A 16,021-nucleotide genomic window follows, 5' to 3' on the forward strand; every position below is an offset into this window, starting at 1 on the left:
AGGACACCATTAGGTCACCTGATGGAGTTTAAGGACACCATTAGGTCACCTGATGGAGTTTTTCGGTTCCTTGCCACTGTTGCCTTTGGCTTGCTCAGTTGGGGATATTTTGGGGATATTTAATTTTATTTTAGCAATCAATAAATTCCACTAGAAACAAACCTTGTTGTATTATTTTAATTTAATACTATGAAGCTGCTTTGATACAATCTGTATTGTGAAAAGCGCTATACAAATATTCTTGACTTGACTTTTCACCATTATTTACCGCCCTAAAAAAGCAAGTCTCAAACCAGACGCTAATGTGCGCTGCTCTTGGTAGATTGTGTTGGTCATTATGGAAATGATACGGCTGCGTCTGTTCTTTAATTTGCGTGTCGTCAGTAACATGAGCAGAACTTTCCACTCCCATCGGCCCTTTTATGGGATTGTGTTCTGCCCTGTTTAGTAAATCTGAACCAAAAAGTCTGACTTTTGTTCAAGTCTCCTGCTTTTCAAATTTGTCTTTTTAGTTAAGTATTTTTTGATAGTTTTCACTCTAATATTTTATTTTTACAGTTTTGATTTGGGTTTTATTTGTTTGATTTAGTTTAGTTTTACAGAGTCTATTGCAATCAATAGTGTTCTTCTTCTTCTTCTTCTTCATCTTCTTCTTCTTCTTCTTCATCTTCTTCTTCTTCCGTTCTTGAGTGTATGTCAGCTTATAGAAACGCTTGCGGGAAAGTTATGAAATTTGGCACACAGATAGAGGACAGTCTGAACCTTAACCACAGCAATTTTGGAGTCTCTAACTCAATTCCTCTAGCGCCACCAACTGTCCAAAATTTCACTTTTTGTTTATGTGTCGAACGATACCCAATTTCCCCATGTCAGCCATTTTGTGCATTAGCCATTTTTAATTTGGTTGTAAAATGCTTTATTTTACGAACGGATTGGCGTATCGTTGTGAAACTCGGTATGTGTCTTCAGCACCTTGCCCTGAAGGTTCAGGAGACAAACATTTTTTATAAAATTTCCCAAAATGCTAATAGCTTTTGATTAAATTTGCCTATTTAAATTAAACATTTCATGGTTCATGCCAAGAACATAGACACCAATTTTGTCATATTCGGCCAAACTTCCTGTCCGCCATGTTGATTTTCTTTCAAAAACTACTTTTTCAAACTCCTCCTAGACCATTTGTCAGATTTTCACCAAATTCGAGTCAGATCATCTTCAGACTATGCCGGCAAAAAGTTATGGATTTCGTGTTGATAGACAAATCTGTTTTTGTAAACCGCATCAATGAATTCGATTAAATGAAGCCAAAACGAGTCTGAGGCTGAATCTCTGCAAAACTTTGTCATATTGACACCAAACTTTGCTTGTGTCATTGTCACCTCACTCTGATCATAACACATCAGTTTGTTCACAGCGCCACGTATTGGTCAAAAGTGACAAACCACTAAATCATATTACTAGTGATTGTATTTTATAATTTTTCAGCCATTTTGCCTGAAATCATCTTAATAAGTCTTTAATTGCTCATTGTTGCAGTTGGTCTGACGCTCCCAGCCATGTTGGCATGACTTATTGTGACTTTTGTGCCTTATTCTTTATATCAGTGTCAGTGTTTCTGAACTCCCTGAAACGCCTCCATTGTAGTCTTGAGTTTCTTCCAGGAACGAACATGTCACAATATTCCTCATTTAAATAATTCATACACAGAATAAAGGGGCGGAGCCTAGTTGAGTTAGTTAGTAGTGTATTGAAACTGGAGGCTATGGTAAGGGGAGGGACATTTCCTAAACACACTCGAAGCGCTCGACCAATCACAACACACTGATCCAGCCGACCAATCAGAGCACAGTGTGCTTTCAGAAGGAGGGGCTTCATAGAGACAGGAACTAAACAGAGCGTTACTGACAGACTGGGAAGAGAGGAGCTGCAAAAATGGAGAATATGGGAAAAAATAATGTGTTTTATGAGCATTCAAGCATGAACAAATATTCTAGTAGAGCCCAAAAACAAAATCAAGACTTTGCAAAAGGGCATAATATGGCCTCTTAAAGAGAAACGCCTAAGATAAAGATGGTACTGTAATAAAACTGAGAGCATACGAGCCTACAACACAAACAATGTATCATTTTCAGTAGAGTTCCTCGGAATCCCCCATAAGCACCCACTCCAATGCTGTCGCCATGGCTACAGTCTCGGCCAATCGTGTCGCAGCCAGCAGTGAGGTCATCAGTCCCTCCACGCAACCACACAGGGTGTCAAATGAGTTTGCCCACAATGATGCCATCTGCACTGTGTGTGTGTGTGTGTGAGAGAGAGAGCTCATTTGCATTAGTTTCATTATTAAGGTGACTGTCCTTATCTGTCCCGGCTGAAGGGTGTGTGTGATTTTATGTCTGTGTTTTGTATTAAGTTTAACCCAGGGTTGATTTCTGCCGCTGACCTGTCGGCAGGGCTGTAGTCGCATTAACAAACACACACATGCACACAATCACACACAAGCTCAGTTACAAAACCTACTCAGACAGCATTTAAGAGCATTTGAGATGCTGCCTATAAAGACCACATTTCAGTTCTGATGCCCATTAGGATTTGGCTGCAAAATCATACATGCACAAACTTTTTTTTTTAAATGTGTGAATCAATGTGTTTATATATAACCCTTTGACATTATATATAAACATATGAACTCATAAATCACCTCTATTCAATCGTAATGTGTGGTTTTAGTGGATCAATGATCAGTGCCATGTGATCTGACTGTCTGCTTCTGTGTCTCACACACTTTTACACTTACATGCAGATGCATGTGAGATTTCCACATCAACAATTATCAGTCTTTTAAAAATATGCCTCTAGTTGTCATGGTTACTGGGGAAACTGGCAGCACAGACAGAGAAAAATAATGAGTCATTTGTGTGCGGGTGTTCATTTAATTGGCAATTTGTATCTACTTTGTATCGAAACTATTTAATTTGCTCAAATGTATCAGTCAGTGAACGTTTCAGGAAGGCTTCACGTTGCTGAACTGAATGTTTCAACATGACGCTGCCAAAACACACACGCGCACACACACTCACAGACGGACACACACCCGTGGCATGCACACACACCGCGCACACACACACGCATGCACTTACACACACTTACACGCATGCACTTACACACACTTACACGCATGCGCACACACACACACACACACACACACACACACTCACAGATGGACACACACACACAGATGCACACACACACCCATGGCGCGCACACACTTACACAAACAGAAGCACACACACTTACACGCATGCACACCACACACAGACACTCACAGACGCACACACACAGACATACTCACACACACGCGCATATACACACTCTCACACACACACACACACACACACACACACTGACACTCACAGACACACACACACACACACACTGACACTCACACACACACACACACACACACACACACACACACACGCACACTCACACAAACACACTAACAAACTCACACACTCACACTCACACACACACACACACACACACACTCACACACGCACACACGCACACACACACACACACACGCACACTCACACATACACTCACACGCAAACACACACACACACACACACACACACTCACAGACACTCACATACACAATCACACACTCTCTCACACACACACGCACTCACACATACACATGCACACTAACAAGCACACACACACATACACACTAACAAACACACACACACACACACTCACACTCACAGACGCACACATACACACACTCACACGTACACACACTCACAGACTCACACACACAATCACACACTCTCTCACACACACACTCACACGTACATGCTAACAAACACACACATACACACTCACACACTCTCTCTCACACACACACACACACACACACACACACACACACACACACACACACACACACACTCATGATGACTGACAGCAGAACATGCATGTGATCCTCCTCACACTGATGTTGTTGCTCTCTCTCCTCAGTGACGGGTGGGCGGACCGCTATGATGTCACTGACGGGTACGTGCGCGAGGCCGCCGGCGGGATCACGATTAAACTGCAGTCCGCAGACGTCAAGTGGTTTGACGATTACTACCTGAAACTACGTCCCGACAACAACCCACGAAATCCCTGGTTCCCCGAGTTCTGGCAGCACCGGTTCCACTGCCGGCTGAAAGGACACCCGCAGGACAACAACAAATACAACAGAACCTGCGGCAGTAAGTCCATTCAACTCAACTCAATTCAACTCAATTTAATTCAATTCAATTTACATTTATCTGTATAGCTAAAAATGTATTAATTTAAACAATGTAATAATTTAAGGCAGAAACAATGAACTCATTGAAGTAATGAATACTTGTTTGTTTACAAATGATGACAAGTGACTACAATATTAAAACAACTACGTGTGTGTGTGTGTGTGTGTGTGTCCTCATGTGCTCCCACGATGACGTCTAGACGTCTAGATGGGACTGAGTAAAGCCGTAACCTTTTACGAGTAACAATAGTCTAAGAACAGACAGGAATGAATGATTATGTCCTTTCATCCAGACTTCCTCTTCTGATATCACATCTTCCATTAGTCTCGCTGTCTTTATCCGGGCTCCTGCTTGAGTTCAAAGAAACTTGAAAAACTTGGTCCTATTTAAGAAAAAAAGAAGAAAAGAACAACCACAACTTCCCTCTGAATCCTGAATCAAAACTGCTTGCATATAAACCAACAGGAGCAACAGATAGGAGAGAAATGATGTTTTTAATGTCAGTTCAAAGCCTCGTTTTTCAATCAGAGCGTGCTGAGGGGATCAAACAGTTTTGAATGAAATTAAATTTGGCGTGAAAACAAGACTTTCAACTACAATACACAATCACAAACAGACTAAAGCCCAAAGTATGCTTCAGTTTCGACAAGCGCGTTTAGCCTTTCAATGTACACTATACTTCATTTGATAGCAGACAGTCGACACACATGCTGGAAAGTTCCATCTTTGTTCGGTGTGACAAGATAAAAATGTCTTTGTACTCTTGTCAAGTAGTTTAACAGACATTGAACATGCATTTTTGTTGTATGGAACAAAGCAGGTTTGATATTGATAGTAGTAAAAGTAGTAGTAGTGAAAGCTGTTTTTTCATATTTCAGTTTCTTTAATTTTGAAACAACGGGGCATTGTTAATGCAGTAAAAATGCAAAATGCATGCAAAAACTGAGCGTAAATAGTAGAAAAATCATGCTGAATGCATACAGTATGCGCTAAAGGTCGACCGATTAATCGGTTTTGCTGATTAATCGGCACCGATAACCGATTGCTGGAACAAAGTACAGTATATTTTCATGGGTCAGTGATGTTTTTACACTTTTGTAATAAAGTTCAGCACCATTTTATGTTTATTTTCATTCAGTATCTATAGCCGCGTTTCCAATACCCTTCAAATTGCGCCAACTGAAATTGCAAATTGAAAATACGCCCAATGGAAACACGTTAATTTCGCGAAAACTCCCATTTATCGCAAAAAAGTTTTTACGCTCACATGAGGTATTGCCTTTTTCAGGCAATTCGAAAAAGAAATATTTCGCAAAACTTCAATGGAAACAGTTTTTGCGCATTTACAGTCACCTGACGTAGATGATGTGGTATGTTTGGACAGTATACAAGACAGAGTTCTTCATTAAATTCATATATGACAAAATAATTACAGGAATAATGGATTCTAAACCTCAAAAATGCCACAATCAAGACCTCGACGCAGATATGAGGGAGAAACACCCAGAAACACGTATAATAAGGGTCATTCCTTGCCATTAATGCTTGGAAAACACACATACATCTCCTTCTATTAATAATAATGGCTAGTGCAGGGCTGGGATATAGTACATAAACCTAACAATATCAGTTGCCATGGTTTTTGGAATGATTTTAGTTATCGCGAAAGGAAAAAATGAAGTTTTAGTCGCATAACATCGGTTAATGGAAACGCCACCATTTCGCAATAGTTTTTTGTAGACATTTAGAAAAAAATCGCAAAAGTTTTGCGCAAATCTGTAATGGAAACGCGCCTTATTTTAAAAACTATCGGTTGATTAATCGGTTTTGCTGATTAATCGGCACCGATAACCGATTGCTGGAACAAAGTACAGTATATTTTCATGGTTCAGTACTGTTTTTACACTTTTGTAATAAAGTTCAGCACTATTTTATGTTTATGTATTTTATGTATATCACAGTATCCATTTTAAAAACTATCGGTTGATTAATCATTATCGGCCAGCGTGGGCCCAACTGGTTATAGTTATCGGTAGTTATCAGTTGACTCTAGTATGCGCATGCTGTCCTGCTGATGAAATGTACGTGACGTTCGCTGTGTGCCTACTCTACTATACGTTTAAAAACTGAAGTGCACTTCGGGCTTTAGGCCTCGTTTATTCCTAGTCTTTTCTTTGAGTAGTCCAACTGCTTCTTACATCGTCTCCTCTTTAAATTTGAAATATTAAACTTTTAATAAATGTTTTGCTTTTTATTGCTATTTTTATTTCTTATGCATTTGGTGTGATTATTTGTTTTAATTTAGAGCACGTTGAATTACCATTGTGTATGAAATGTGCTATATAAATAAACTTGCCTTGCCTCTCAAATCACGAAATACCGGTGTAAACAAGGTGAAGTGTGTTTTGTGATTCGATTTGTAGTAAGAATCTCGAAACAAGACTAAAGCACTGTATACTCACCTATATTATGGCTCATTTTATTATTTTATAGTCTTTTTATTGTTCTTTTGCGCATGCGTGCCAGTTCAGGACCATTATCTGTTCACACTGGAATCTGATATTGGCCACATTTAAAACAACAATGTGAACAGCTGTACAAAAAAACAACTAAGAACAAAGACTCGCAGTGTGAACGTAGCCTTAGCCAGAATGCAATGCATTAGCATTCAATCGAAAACGCTTGAACGGTACATCTCTCAGCCTGGTAAAGACACCCTCTGAGATGGAAATATGGGTCTCTCCACTGCATGAAATCAGTTTCACAGAACATAAGCAAATTAGCACAGTTCATCATTTGACCGGCCTACAGGGTACGAGCAGGAAAAGACGAGTTATCTGTCATTAACCCCAATCTCTTCCTCTCTCAGAGCGCGATTCTCTGCGGCAGCAATACGCTCAGGACACCAAGATGGGTTTCGTGATCAACGCCATCTACAGCATGGCCCACGGCCTTCACAACATGCAGAAATCTCTGTGTCCCGGTGTGGTGGGACTGTGTGATGCCATGAGGCCCATCGACGGCGCCAAGCTCCTCGAGTTCCTCATGAAGACCAACTTCACCGGAGTGACCGGGGAAAACATTTACTTTGACGAGAACGGAGATTCGCCAGGGAGGTATGAGCTTCCGTTCATTCATCCACGACCAAACCAATCAGCCAATCCACCAATTAATAAGATAATCAATCCATCAAGCCGACAGTTAAGTCAATGAGTGGATCAGTCATTTTGATGAATTCACCCTTCATCTTCATTCCGTTCCACTAAATCAATAGCGCTTTTTGTGTTTGACGGCTCATAGTTACGTGATCATGAACTTCAAGAAGATGGGGAAAGATTATTTCGACTACACAAACGTGGGCAGCTGGGACATCAGTGGACTGCAGATCAATGACGACGAGATCTGGCCCAACAAAGAGGACATCATCAAATCGGTGTGCAGTGAACCCTGCGATAAAGGTCAAATCAAGGTCAGGAAACAGTCACACTCGCAATGTTTCATTCTCAGTAATCATGTATTTGTCAAAATGCGTGTGGGCATGTATTGGAGTGAGAAGTAAAACTCAACTGGTTTTACATTGAAAGTCAAGTTGTGAGTCAGCAAAAAAACTAAAAATCAAATTGAAAATCAAACAGAGAAATTGAGAGGTTAATACTATACTTTACTGGAGAGGCCAAACCACATGACTTGGGTCTTTATAATTTGAGTGATTTCTTAAATGAATTTTTGATGGTTTCATGCTTTCTGTATCTAATAATTCCAAGCATAAAGGCTCAAACCACATTTATAGTTGCATGTGAACTTGTATTTAATGTCTGGATATGGCATATTTGATTTACCTTTTAGTTTTACTCATTATTTTTAGAATGAGATCCTTACATTTGGAAACCCCAAAATTTCAACATCAACGTAATCTTAATAATAATAATGATATAAAAGGACCTTTTGTTTACTTATTGCAACAATTTTTACAAATATTTTTATTTTTTTGGTTTTGTATTGTCACCACTTGAAATTGGAGTCCTGAAGTAAAAAAAAGTTGAGAACAACTTTTGTTGTTGTTTTTTATGTCAATAAAAAAGGCGTTTATTATATATTCTATATAAATATATATTATTTTCCCCCCAAATGTTTTAAGTAATATTAATTTAAAATAAAGAATCAAATAATAAATATTAATGTAATCTTTTAATTAATATTATACAATACATTTCAAATATATGTAAATATTTTAGAAATAAATATTTAATAGTAAATAAACATACTATAATATTTATATTTACTACATAATAAAAATAAGTATATTATAAATTCTGTATTTAATATATTAATTAAAATATGTATATTTAATGTTAACACACACACACACACACACATATATATATATAGATATATAGTTTTCAAATGTTTTAAATTAATATTAATAAAAATATTGAATAAATTACTGAATATTAATTTAATATTTTAATTAATATCATCCAATGCATTTAAAATATATGCAGATATTTATAGTAAATAAACATACTATAAAAGTAAATATAAAATTTATATTTACTACATAAATATTTAATTTTGTAAAATATAATTATATTATTATTAAATTCTGTATTTAATATATTAATTAAAATATGTACATATGTATGTATATATATATTTTATTTTATATATATATATATATATATATATATATATATATATATATATATATATATATATATATATCATAATCTCATCTAAATATACATATTTTATTTAATATATAAAAAATATTCTATACACAACTTATCCATTTTCCATGGCCTGAAATATCGTAGTTGTAAAGCATAAAATTACTTACTATCATCATCCGGTGGATCATAAAATGGCAAAAGTAAAATTTGATTAGTTTTGCTCTCCTAAATTGTACTATTTGCATTTAGCACTGTTTTTTCCCCCCGGACTGCAACCTTTCAGGGTCACGACCCGCCAGCTGAGAATCGCTGCTTTACCACCTGATGAGATTATGATGGCATGTCACGTGACTCTCTCTCATCTGCAGGTGATCCGTAAAGGAGAGGTCAGCTGCTGTTGGACATGCACTCCCTGTAAGGAGAACGAGTTTGTTTTCGACGAGTACACGTGTCGCGCGTGTGAACTGGGATCTTGGCCCACCCATGACCTCACCGGTGAGTCTACAGACACATAAACCCACTGCAAAGATCAGATCGATGACAATTCTGAGCCCAATTCTCATGAATTCACTGCTCGTGATTGTGCCTGTTGAGGGTTCAATAACACACTTTATCCGCCTCTATTCAGTTTAGCAAATCTAATTCTGTAAAGTGCTCGAGCCCCGGACGCACACGGATACTCAAACACAAATCTAACATTTCATGGAGTGTCGTTTGGGATCCCAAATCACCACCAAAACGACTTATTTGCCACATGCGTGTTTGCATCTCTCTCACATTGCCTATAATAGAAAGGGGAAAAAAGAAAGAGAGACATTTGTGCCATAGAAAGCAAATGCATTTCAATAAATAATTTCAGGAGAAAACGAATACACACAGTCATTGAGCTAAAAGGTTAACAGCATCAAAATCGTCTGAGTTGAACTTATCAAATCTGTCTCGCTGTGATCAGCCCACACACTTTAATACCATCTATTTATACCATCAGATAGAATGAGATGAATCATATAGCAAATATAACCAAGTACTGTCCATTTTTACACTTTTTTTTAATTAATGTATGCCAGTGCAACACCCTCCTCCATAATATTAGGGCATTGTGGGTAAGTTATAGCAAGTCAATATATACTATACAGTTGTCTGGCAATGGAAAAGTGCCATTCTTAAAGGTATAACATATTTATTTTAACAAATCTTAAAAATATTTGCTTATAATATTTTATCTAATATAATTTATGATATTAAACTTATATTTTAGAAAATACAAATATATATTTTTTATTGTAACTATTTATATAATAAATATAAATATTCTATTGAATTATCTACTAAAATTATTATTTGTTTTCTAAAATATTTCATTAACTAGAAATTGCTCATTTTAAGTGCAGTTTCTATAAAAAGATAAAAAAAAATCAATAATCAAGTGTAATATTATATACTGTATTATATTATATAAATTAAAGGATCAGATATTTTAAACATTTTGTTTTTATAGTAAATATTTATATAATAAATATGTTACTGTATGTTGAATTTTATAGTATGTTTATTATTTACTTTTATTTCTTTTTTTCCCTAAAACATTTCAACCAAAAAATGTTAGAGTTAGTTCATCCAAAAATGAAACTCTGTCATAATTTACTCTCCCTGAAGTTCTTCCAAACTTATACGAGTTTCTTTCTTCTGCTGAACACAAAAGAATTTTCAATCTTGAAGAATGTCAGTAACCAAAGTGTTGATGGACCCCATTGACTTTCAAAGTAAGGAAAATGAACAGTTTGGTTACCCATATTCTTCAAGATAGAAAATCATACAGATTAGGAACAACTTGAGGGTGAGTAAATGCTAACAGAATTTACATTTTTGGGTGAACCATCCATTATATAATTTTATAATGATTTTTAAAAATTCGTATCCAATAATCACAATCTTTTGGAAAAAATAGTACCAATTCTCTTTCTCTCGACTTGTTTTAGGATGTGACCCGATCCCGGTGGAGTTCCTGAGGTGGGGCGACCCTGAGCCCATCGCAGCCGTGGTCTTCTCCTGCTTGGGTCTGATGGCCACGTTCTTCGTCACCTCCATCTTCATCATCTATCGTGACACTCCCGTGGTGAAGTCGTCGAGTCGTGAGCTGTGCTACATCATCCTGGCGGGGATCTGTCTGGGATACCTCTGCACCTTCTGTCTCATCGCGAAACCTCACGTGATCTACTGCTACTTGCAGCGGCTGGGCATCGGCCTATCGCCCGCCATGAGCTACTCGGCCCTCGTCACCAAGACCAATCGCATCGCTCGGATTCTGGCCGGCAGCAAAAAGAAGATCTGCACCAAGAAACCTCGTTTCATGAGCGCGTGCGCCCAGCTAGTGATCGCCTTTCTTCTTATCCTCCTGCAGTTGGGCATCATCGTGGCTCTTTTCTTGATGGAGCCTCCCGACGTCGTCCACGCTTATCCCTCAATCCGCGAGGTCAACCTCATCTGCAATACCACTAACTTGGGTGTGGTGGCGCCATTGGGCTACAACGGCCTCCTCATCATGAGCTGCACCTTCTACGCCTTCAAGACGCGCAACGTCCCGGCCAATTTTAACGAAGCGAAGTACATCGCCTTCACCATGTACACCACCTGCATCATCTGGCTGGCCTTCGTACCCATTTACTTCGGCTCCAACTACAAGACCATCACCATGTGCTTCTCCGTCAGTCTGAGCGCCACCGTGGCTCTGTGTTGCATGTTTGCGCCGAAGGTTTACATTATCCTCGCTAAACCGGAGAGGAACGTCCGCAGCGCGTTCACTACGTCGACGGTTGTGCGGATGCACGTGGGAGACGGGAAATCATCATCCGCGGCCAGCCGGTCCAGCAGCCTGGTCAACCTATGGAAGAGACGAGGCTCGTCGGGAGAGACGCTCAGGTGTGTGTTCAATTGTGCAGCAATTAAATACTAGATTTGCATTTCGTAAAGAAAAGAGGTGCGTTCATACCCAGCAAGCAATGTTGCGTTTAAAAGACATCTAATAGCCGTCCAAACGCAGCCCAGACGTCTAGGCTAAAACAAGGAAAGATTTGGGCTGTCAGTAGACGTCTAAACCATAGCCCAAGATTAGACTAGTCATCAATTAGATAACAAAAAATGTAGGGGTGTAACAATAAATCCTGTCACAATATATCGCAATACAAAAATGCAACAATATGTGACAATATTTATTGTGTATAGTTCACCCAAAGTAAAAATTACTGTGTGAGAAAAAAAATTACATTTTCAGAGTTTAAGTGTCAGTGCTACATTAAACTACTATATACAATGTTGGATATAATGTATAATAATCCAATGGGGGAATATTTGTTGGTCCTGGTGATGCCAAATGTCTTATGTTACCAGTAAAAAGTGACCTATATTATTTTAAATATATCTAATCAGTAAAGGAGTAGCATATTCATCTAAAATAATTCAGTATTTTCAGCTTCAGAATCATGAATATTTATATTCTGGTGTCTCTATTGTCCTGTGTTTCCAGCACCAAGTCAAAGCCTATTCATTTACACCCACAATGTAACACCAAATTTAGCATTTTAATCAACAGTACATTTTTTGTTAACCTTTTATCATATGTCTTGCAATAATATTGTATTGTGACATGAGGGTATCGTTACACCCTTGAAGAAATGAAACCAAAACACCTTTTAATCACTGTTTATCTCGCAAGTTATTTAGGGAAAAACGACATGTAACCAAATTCAAGGTTACTTTGGCTAGAAGTGGGTTACTCAAAGCCGGACTATATCGGGGTTATAGTTAACCTAGACGGTGAAATGAAAGCTATTGCTTGCTGGGTAGCAAGAAAAGAGTAGTGTTAAAATTTCAGGTTTTATGCATTGGCTCTGTGGAAATGAATTGAGTTGCTCTGCTGTTGTAATGACACTCAGTGCACGTCTTGTTTGTGCGGTAATGATAGGGCTGTTAAGTTATTGACATCCATAAAAAGAGAGTGATTACCTTAGACAACCTGTGATTATAGAAATGAATGTACAAATGTTTTAAAGGTGTAGGTAGAGATTTCTGGTAAACGCTGTTGATATTTGAAATCGCCAAAACAAACACGCCCCTACCCAAACTGACCACACCCCTACCCAAACTGACCACACCCCTATCTTGATGCCTCCGCCCCCACATTCATGTACACGCAGGGCTTGACATTAACACCCCCCAAATACAGGTCTATTTCAGCCGTGGCGTGTAACTCAGTCACTCCTACTAGCCACTTTGGAGGTTTTCAATTGTAGTCTTTTAAAAAAAGCATCTGAAATAATAAAACTAAGTGCAATGTAGTGTTGTCAAAAATAGCGATACATTTCGATACTGAAATATCTGAAACGCTTCCAACACTCATTTTCCACAGAATAGATACATGATAGCAGCTGTGCTTTCTCTCTCTCATCTGTCAGACAGCGAGCTACGCACAAACCCGCCTCCCTTCAATCACTCGTTTATTTCGCTCCGGATGAATAATGTTGCTGTTACAGGGCCTGAATTTCGGCGTGGGACCCCAAAGTGCTCACAGCCGTAAAGCCGCCTCTCAGGACTAAATTGAGTTCTTTTTCAGAGACATATATATTGAGCTCGTCAACACAATGGCCAATCAGAGGTGTTTAAGAATCCATTCAACAGCGCTCAAAATGCTATAGGGAAATGCAAAAATCACATTTTTTAAATTTCATTACTGAGTTGGCACCGAAGTCTGTACTTTTGACAACACTACCTGATAGTTTACCACATGCATAGATAGATAGATAGATAGATAGATAGATAGATAGATAGATAGATAGATAGATAGATTTTTGCAACCATATTTAACAGTAAATATTATTTTAATTGTTGTTTCAGCTCTAATGGGAAGTCGGTGACTTGGGCCCAGAATGAGTGCAGTTCCAAAGGCAACCACCTGTGGCAGCGTCTCTCGTTCCACATCAAGAAGCGCGAAAACAATCAGACGGCCGTGATCAAACCTTTCTCCAAAACGTCTGAGGGACGCTACTGCGGCGGCAGCGACATCAACACCGACAACAGTAACAACAAGATGCTCTACGAGGTCACCGAAGCGGAGGAGCGCTACCCCGTCACCTACCGGCCCCAGACACCCTCGCCGATCAGCACCGTGACCCAAAGAGCGAGTATTTCTTTAGCGCAAAGCAATGACTCCCAGGTCATGAGCGTCTCCACGTACATGTGTCAGCCTCAGCATCGCGGTAACGTTTCGTGCGGCGGAAGTGCGTCGCAGGGCTCGCTAATGGAGCAGATTAGCTGCGTGGTGAACCGTTTCACCGCTAACATCAGCGAGCTCAACAGCATGATGCTCACCAGTTCTCCTCCGGGAAGCACCGCGGTTTTATCCACCAGCGCTTCTGCTCACGCTCACGCACAGGAACCCTGCTGCCCTCCGGCCTACCGCCTGTCCCGAGAGATTTCCATGCCGTCCACCATGACGACCTATGCCGAAATACAGCCCCTCCCACCGGTGGAGCCTAACGTGGGTCGACCCGCACCCTCCTGCCATCTTTCCGGTTCATCGCGGCTCAAAACGTCACCAACGACCAGTGGGAAGGAGCTTAAAGTGAGCGTGTCCACGGTTATGGAGTCGCCATCCAATCAGCTTGAGCTTGAGGAACTGCTAGCGCTGACTCCGCCCTCCCCCTTCAGGGACTCCGTCGGGTCGGGAAGCGCCTCGCCAAGTTCTCCCGCTTCGGATGCCGAAATGTCCGCACTTCCGCTTGTCCCGAAATACGATTGCCTGGTGCTCCGACACTACAGCCAGAGTTCGTCTTCATTATGAGGACCAGCATGGCGGACAACACAATGAAGAATGGAGCGCTAAATGGCGTGAATAATGTTGCCGGAGAAGGACACGGCTTGAGTGTGTGTGTTTACATGTTCTCACCTTCGGACCAATGCAAAACCGGGCTCTGCCGCCCCTGCAGAGAAATATCTCCAACATCAGACCTGCAGTAGTTTCTCAGTCGTTCGTCTAGTTTGGCGTTCCGTTGGTCTGTTTTGGTAGTGGCCTTAAACAAACATGGCTTTCATCTAATTAGTGCTGTTTCTATGACTACGATATGTTGGTGTCCCCCCAAAAGGGTGTTGGTGGACGAACACACAGGGAGATCCACCTGCGTCATGGGGATGTTCCCGTACACGGACATTACAAGCCTTTTTTTGTTCCTTTCATCATCAAACAATGAGATTATTAAGGGCTGGAAAAAGACACGGCAGCAAAGGGAAAAGCCTGTTTAATTACATGTTGCTTCGCTCGTACCCGACTGCTGGTACACTGTAATAATTAAAGAGTCCGAGGTGACGTCTCCGATGCTTTCCAAGATTCAAACGCAATCTTTGAACAAAGTGCTTTGTTTGATGTACCACAGGACGGTGTGAGAGAGCAAACAGACAGATGTTCAGATAGAAACAGATATTCAGACACATCAGTCATTGTCCATGATTTTCTCTTCTCCTTTTTCTCTTCCTTTTCTCTTAATTCTTCCAGTTTTTCCCCCATTTTTCTACCTGCCTTTTTCAGGAACAGAGCATATATGGGTGAATCTAATGAAACCTGTCCAGATTATATGTGACCCTGGATCACAAAACCAGTCACGAGTCGCACTGGTGTATTTGTGGCAATAGTCAACAATACATTGTATGGGTCAAAATTATCGATTTTTATTTTATGCCAAAAATCATTAGGATATTAAGTAAAGATCATGTTCCATGAAGACATTTTGTAAATTTCCTACCACAAATATATAAAACATTTATTTTTGTGAGTGAATGCAGCACAATTGCGAACAAAAATGGACAACTTTAAAGGTGATTTTCTCAATATTTCGATTGTTTTGCACCCTCAGATTCCAATTTTCTAATAATTGTATCTCGGTCAAATATTGTCCTATTCTAACAAACCATACATCAATGGAAAGCTTATTTATTCAGCTTTCAAGTGATGTATAAATCTCAATTTTAAAAAAATTGACCCATGTGACTGGTTTTGTGGTCCAG

At 39.5% G+C, this 16,021-nt stretch overlaps 1 protein-coding gene across 4 annotated transcripts in view; it reads left to right on the forward strand.

Annotated features, from left to right (window-relative positions):
* The window catches only part of grm5b (glutamate receptor, metabotropic 5b), a 74,520-nt gene extending 58,872 nt beyond the window's left edge, over positions 1 to 15,648 (forward strand). For all 4 annotated transcript variants that reach the window (XM_079886706.1, XM_079886705.1, XM_079886707.1 and 1 more), the window contains exons 4-9: positions 4,021 to 4,256; positions 7,168 to 7,414; positions 7,599 to 7,767; positions 9,337 to 9,463; positions 10,948 to 11,887; positions 13,859 to 15,648. In XM_079886706.1, the coding sequence (XP_079742832.1) occupies positions 4,021 to 4,256; positions 7,168 to 7,414; positions 7,599 to 7,767; positions 9,337 to 9,463; positions 10,948 to 11,887; positions 13,859 to 14,804 (2,665 nt within the window). In that variant the 3' untranslated portion in view covers positions 14,805 to 15,648. The remainder of the gene's footprint in view (positions 1 to 4,020; positions 4,257 to 7,167; positions 7,415 to 7,598; positions 7,768 to 9,336; positions 9,464 to 10,947; positions 11,888 to 13,858) is intronic.
* Positions 15,649 to 16,021: the final 373 nt, after the last annotated feature.

The sequence above is a fragment of the Squalius cephalus genome (assembly GCF_949319135.1).
Source record: "Squalius cephalus genome assembly, chromosome: 11".
NCBI lineage: Eukaryota > Metazoa > Chordata > Actinopteri > Cypriniformes > Leuciscidae > Squalius > Squalius cephalus.